Source organism: Neovison vison, chromosome 6, assembly GCF_020171115.1.
Source record: "Neovison vison isolate M4711 chromosome 6, ASM_NN_V1, whole genome shotgun sequence".
Taxonomy (NCBI): Eukaryota; Metazoa; Chordata; class Mammalia; order Carnivora; family Mustelidae; genus Neogale; species Neogale vison.
This window is the reverse complement of record NC_058096.1, coordinates 211,826,519-211,832,118: the sequence shown is the minus strand read 5'-3', so window position 1 is coordinate 211,832,118 and position 5,600 is coordinate 211,826,519. Positions and strand designations below refer to the sequence as shown.

General features: G+C 47.0%; 1 protein-coding gene across 1 annotated transcript; it reads left to right on the top strand.

Annotated features, from left to right (window-relative positions):
• Positions 1-1,530: 1,530 nt before the first annotated feature.
• LOC122910722 (olfactory receptor 10T2-like) lies at positions 1,531-2,532 on the top strand. Its single transcript, XM_044255341.1, has one exon. The coding sequence runs from the start codon at positions 1,531-1,533 to the stop codon at positions 2,530-2,532; it is 1,002 nt and encodes a 333-aa protein (XP_044111276.1).
• Positions 2,533-5,600: the final 3,068 nt, after the last annotated feature.

The following is a 5,600-nucleotide window of genomic DNA, read 5'->3' as shown; positions in this document are numbered from 1 at the left end:
GAGCCTGCTTCCTCCTCTCTCTCTGCCTGCTGCTCTACCCACTTGTGATCTCTCTCTCTGTCAAGTAGATAAATAAAATATGTAAAAAAAAAAAAGATACAAATGTAGTGATCTGAAGGGGCACGTACACCTGAATGTTTATAGCAGCAATGTCCACAATAGCCAAACTATGGAAAGAGCCTAGGTGTCCATGAACAGATGAATGGATAAAGAAGATGTGGTATATACACAAAGGAATACTATGCAGCCATCAAAAGAAATGAAATCTTGCCATTTGCGATGATGTGGATGGAACTAGAGGGTATTATGCTGAGCGAAATAAGTCAGTCAGAGAAAGTTCTCATATGATCTCTCTGATACGAGGAATTTGAGAGGCAGGGCGGGGGGGGTTCATGGGGCATAGGGAGGGAAAAAATGAGTCAAGATGGGACCGGGGAGGGAGACAAGCCACAAGAGACTCTCAATCTCAGGAAACAAACTGAGGGTTGTTGGGGGGTGGAGCAGGAAGGGATAGGGTGGTAGGGTGATGGACATTGGGAAGCGTATGTGCTATGGTGAGTGCTGTGAAGTGTGTAAGCCTGATGATTCACAGACCTGTACCCCTGAAGTAAATAACACATTGTATATTAATTTAAAAAAAGAATTTGGCTCTTTCAGATTCCACCTATGAGTGATACCCTACTGTATTTGTTTTTCCTTATCTGTCTTATCTCACTTAATATAATATCTTCAAGATCCAGCCGAGTTAGTAGCCCAAGGCAGGATTTGCTTCTTTCCCAAGGATGATTAATATTCCGTAGTGTGTATACAGCCCTTCTCCTCCTCCTCCTCCCTCTCCTCCCCCTCCTTGTTCTTTTAAAGTAATCTCTAGGGGTGCTGGGGGGCTCAGTCATTAGGTATCTGCCAGGGTCCTGGGATCGAGCCCCGCCTCGGGTTTCCTGCTCAGTGGGAAGCCTGCTTCTCCCTCTCCCACTCCCCCTGCCCGTGTTCTCTCTCTCGCTGTCTCTCTGTCAAATAAATAAATAAAATCTTAAAACAAAAATTCTGGACACCAAGCATAGGCTTGAACTCGCCACCCCAAGAGTCGCATGTTCTACCAGTGAGCCCGCCAGGTGCCCTATGCCACATCTTTATTCATTCATCCATTGACTGACACAGGCTGTTTCCAAATCTGCAATTTTTTTGCCTATTGACAGACACTGGCTGGCTGGGTGATATTAAGGAAAAGAAGTAACATAATTTCTTTTTTTAAAAAGATTTTATTTATTTATTTGACAGAGAGAGAGCTCACAAGTAAGCAGAGCAGCAGGCAGAGAGAGAGGGGAAGCAGGCTTCACTGAGTAGAGAGCCTGAAGCTGGGCTCGATCCCAGGACCCTGAGATCATGACCTGAGCTGAAGGCAGAGGGTTATCCCACTGAGCCACCCAGGCGCCCCTAGAGGTGACATAATTTCTGAATCTCTTTCCTTTTTTTTTTTTTTTTCGTAAAACAGGGATGATTTCCCGCCCTATCAGTACAGATGTATGGCAGATGGCTACAAAATTGTCCCATTTCATTTACTCTGTCCTCTCCTCTCAGGCTCCTGAGAAGCAGCAGGAAAATGCCACCTGGCTGGTGACCGAGTTTGTGCTGGTGGGTTTCTCCAACCTCCCACACCTGAGATACACTCTCTTTGGGCTCTTCTTCCTCACATACCTGGTCACCCTCAGTGGCAACATCACCATCATTATCATTATCCAGGAAGATCGGACCCTTCACACTCCCATGTACCGCTTCCTGGCAGTGCTGTCCCTCTCCGAGACCTCCTACACGCTGGTCACTATCCCCAACATGCTGGCCCATCTGCTCATGGAAAGCCAGGCCATCTCCATCCCTGGTTGTCGGGCTCAGATGTTCTTCTTCCTGGGCCTGGGATGCAGCCAGTGCTTCCTCCTTACCCTGATGGGCTATGACCGCTACGTGGCCATCTGCCACCCCCTGAGGTATTCGGTGATCATGAGACCCACAGTGTGTCTCCACCTGGGAGCCCTGGTTTTCTGCTCCGGCTTCTCGGTGGCCTCGATTGAGACCAGCATGATCTTCTCCTCGCCTTTCTGCGGCAGCAACCGCGTGGAGCACTTCTTCTGTGACATCGCGCCGGTCCTGAAGCTCAGCTGCTCCAAGAGCGCCGGCAAAGCGCTGGCCATCTTCTTCCTGAGCGTCCTCGTGGTGCTGGTCTCCTTCCTCCTCGTCCTCCTGTCCTACGCCTTCATCGTGGCCGCCATCGTGAGGATCCCCTCCGCCGCCGGCCGGCGCAAGGCCTTCTCCACCTGCGCGGCCCACCTCACCGTGGTCATTGTGCATTTTGGCTGCGCCTCCATCATCTACCTGCGGCCCGAGTCCGGGGCCAGGCCTGAGCAGGACCGCCTGGTGGCTGTGTTCTACACGGTGGTGACGCCGCTGCTGAACCCCGTGGTGTACACGCTGCGCAACAAGGAGGTGCGGGTGGCTCTGAGGAGGACCCTGGGGCGGAGCCGCGGGGATTTTCAATAAACGCTTGATCCACGTTCCCCTTCTAGCTTCTTCTTGAACGTATATCCCGCCTGGAGCTCAGTTTCCCCGCTTGGAATACAGGGGTCGCTCCCGTAGCCTTGAATGAAATAGCCCCTTCAATGAGGCAACTGGCAGTGGCTGAGACCCACCACGAAGTCCTCGAAGACCGCGCGGCCTCTTCCTTTGGTCCTTGAGTCTTTGACTTTGCGGCGATGCACCGCGCTCTGCAGTGCAGATGGTCACCAGCCATGAACCCTGCCAAGCCTGAGTGAGCGGGGCGGGGTAGCGCTGACAGAGAGCAGGGAAGGCTGCTTCCTCCTTGCCCTGGGAGGTGAGGACCGCCGGGGAGCCTTCTGCCATCCCCTGGGGCACTGGGTGATCCTGAGACACAGAGCTCCCATCTGACGCGGAGCCCGGGTTTTCTAATCCGTGTTCTGGGTGGCTTTGAACCAGCGGCCGCAGCTGTCTTTTTCCTTCCTGCCGAATCACATCCTTAAATCTAGTGGGTGGAGACAATAAACAGTAAGATCCTCTGAGTGATAAATTGTTGTAAAAATTAGAGTTGATTTCATGATGGTTCTCTAGCTGTCTTCCTCTCGGATCTTTTATTTCTTTGTTGTGTGACAGGAAAGAAAAGGAGGATTTCATAAATAATTGTGGTAAAATTTGTGTAACATACATTTTGTCATTTTATCCATTAAAATCTTTATTATTGAGTTTCATGTGTTCTTTGTAGATTTGGGATGATAGTCCTTTATCGGATATGTTTGTGAAAAGTTTTTATTGAAGTTCCAGGTAGTGAACATACAGTGTTATATTGTTTTCGGGTGTACCGTGTAGTGATTTAACACTTCCACACATCACCTGGCGCACGCGTTCATCCCCATCACCTCCTCAATCCATCTGGCCACCCTCCTCCCCTCTGGAAACCACCAATCTGCTCTTTTTAAAATTTTTATTTTTAAAAATTTTTAAAAAAAGATTTAATTTATTTATTTGACAGAGATCACAGGTAGGCAGAGAGAGAGAGAGAGAAAGAGAGACAGAGGGAGAGAGAGGAGGAAGCAGACTCCCCTCTGAGCAGAGAGCCCGATGCGGGGCTCGATCCCAGGACCCTGGGATCATGACCTGAGCCGAAGGCAGCGGCTTAACCCACTGAGCCACCCAGGTGCCCTATTTATTTTGATTTTTATTTTTTAAAGAGGTTTTATTTATTTGTCAGAGAGAGAGCACAAGCAGGGGGAAGGGCAGGCAGAAAAAAAGCAGTCTCTCCACTGAGCAAGGAGCCCTATTCGGGCTCGATCCCAGGACCCTGCACAGAAGGCAGTTGCTTAATCAACTGAGCCATCCAGGCATCCCAATCTGTTCTTTATAATTAAGCATCTGTAGCTTGATTTCTCTCTTATTTTTCTCCCTTCGTTTGTTTTGCTTCTTAAATTCCACATGAGTGAAATCTTATGGTGTTTGTGTCTCTCTGACTGATTTTGCTCAGCGTTATACTCTCTGGTTCCATCCACATCGTTGCAAATTTTAAGATTTCTTTCTTTTTTTTATGGCTGAATCATATTCCAACGTATATATATATGTATATATACCATCTCTATTTAATTCATTCACCAGTCTTTCAACTCTTGATTTCATCTGGGGACATGATCTCGGGAGTTGTGGGATGGAGTCCCACATCAGGCTCTGGGCTCAGTGGGGAGTCTACTTGGGGTTTTCTCTCTTTCTCTTCCTCTGTCCTTCCCCCCACTTCTGCGTTCTCTCTCTCTTTTTAAAGATTTTATTTTTTTGACATCTGCGTTCTCTCTCTCTTTTTAAAGATTTTATTTTTTTGACACAGAGAGAAAGAGATAGCGAGAACAGGAACACCAGCAGGGGAAGTGGGAGAGGGAGAAGCAGGCTTCCTGACATACAGGGAGCCTGATGTGGGGCTTGATCCCAGGACCCTGGGATCTTGACCTGAGCTGAAGGCAGACACTTAAAGACTGAGCCACCCAGGTGGCCCCCCCTCTTGTTCTAAAATAAATTAACAAAATCTTTAAAAACATTATGGTAAATGCATAAGCCAGATATAAAAGTACAAATATATGATTACACTTACATGAAATATCTAGAATAAGCAAATTTATAGAGACAGAAAGTAGATTTGAGGTTACCAGAGACTGGGAGTAGGGGGGAATGAAGAATCATTGTTTCTGCTATCCTCATTCTTGCTAAAATTAATTCTCCACTTTCTGAAATTATAGCCACCCTAGTATATGTGAAATAGCTTAGTAATTCACTTTTGTCTAATTAAATCTGATGATGGATTGAAATCCTCCTGAGCATCTTCTCTGACCACTGTGGGATGAAATAAGAAATCAGTGACAGAAGGAAACTGGACACTTGCCAATTATGTAGCAATGAAACAATACCCTCTTTAAAAAAAGATTTTATTTATTTGACACACAGAGAGAAAAATCACAAGTAGCCAAATAGGCAGGCAGAGAGAGGGGGGTAGCAGGCTCTCCCCTGAGCAGAGAGCCTGATGTGGGACTTGATCCCAGGACCCTGAGATCATGACCAGAGCCGAAGGCAGAGGCTTAACCCCCTGAGCCACCCAGGCACCCCTAAACACTACACTTTCAAACAACAGGATCAAAGAAGAAATTACAAGTTACATTGGAAAAGAGTTTGACATGAATGAACATGAAAACACAACATACCAAAACTTAGGGGATACAGCAAAAGCAGTGCTCAGAGGGAAATTCATAGCTGTAAGTGCTTCTATTAAAAAGGAAGAAAAATACATAATCAACAACCTAACTATACACGCAAGGTACTAGAAACAAAGGACAAACTAAACACTGAGGATGGGGTTTCCACCTTGTGATTTGCCAGCAAGCTATGTTCTTTGTGTATTATATGCTATATCTTCCATTTGTCAGAACCCTTTTGTCAGACCCTTCCATTTGTCAAGACCACCCTTTTGTGTTCATCTCTGTCTCAGGAGACCAGCCTGTATGGATCACATTGATGGGCTCTCTGCCTTCTGGCTTCTGGTTGGGTTTGGTCAATGAGAGGCA

Excerpts from the sequence above, each read along its gene's own strand:
- LOC122910722 (XM_044255341.1), top strand. The coding sequence starts at position 1,531 with ATGGCTACAAAATTGTCCCATTTCATTTACTCTGTCCTCTCCTCTCAG.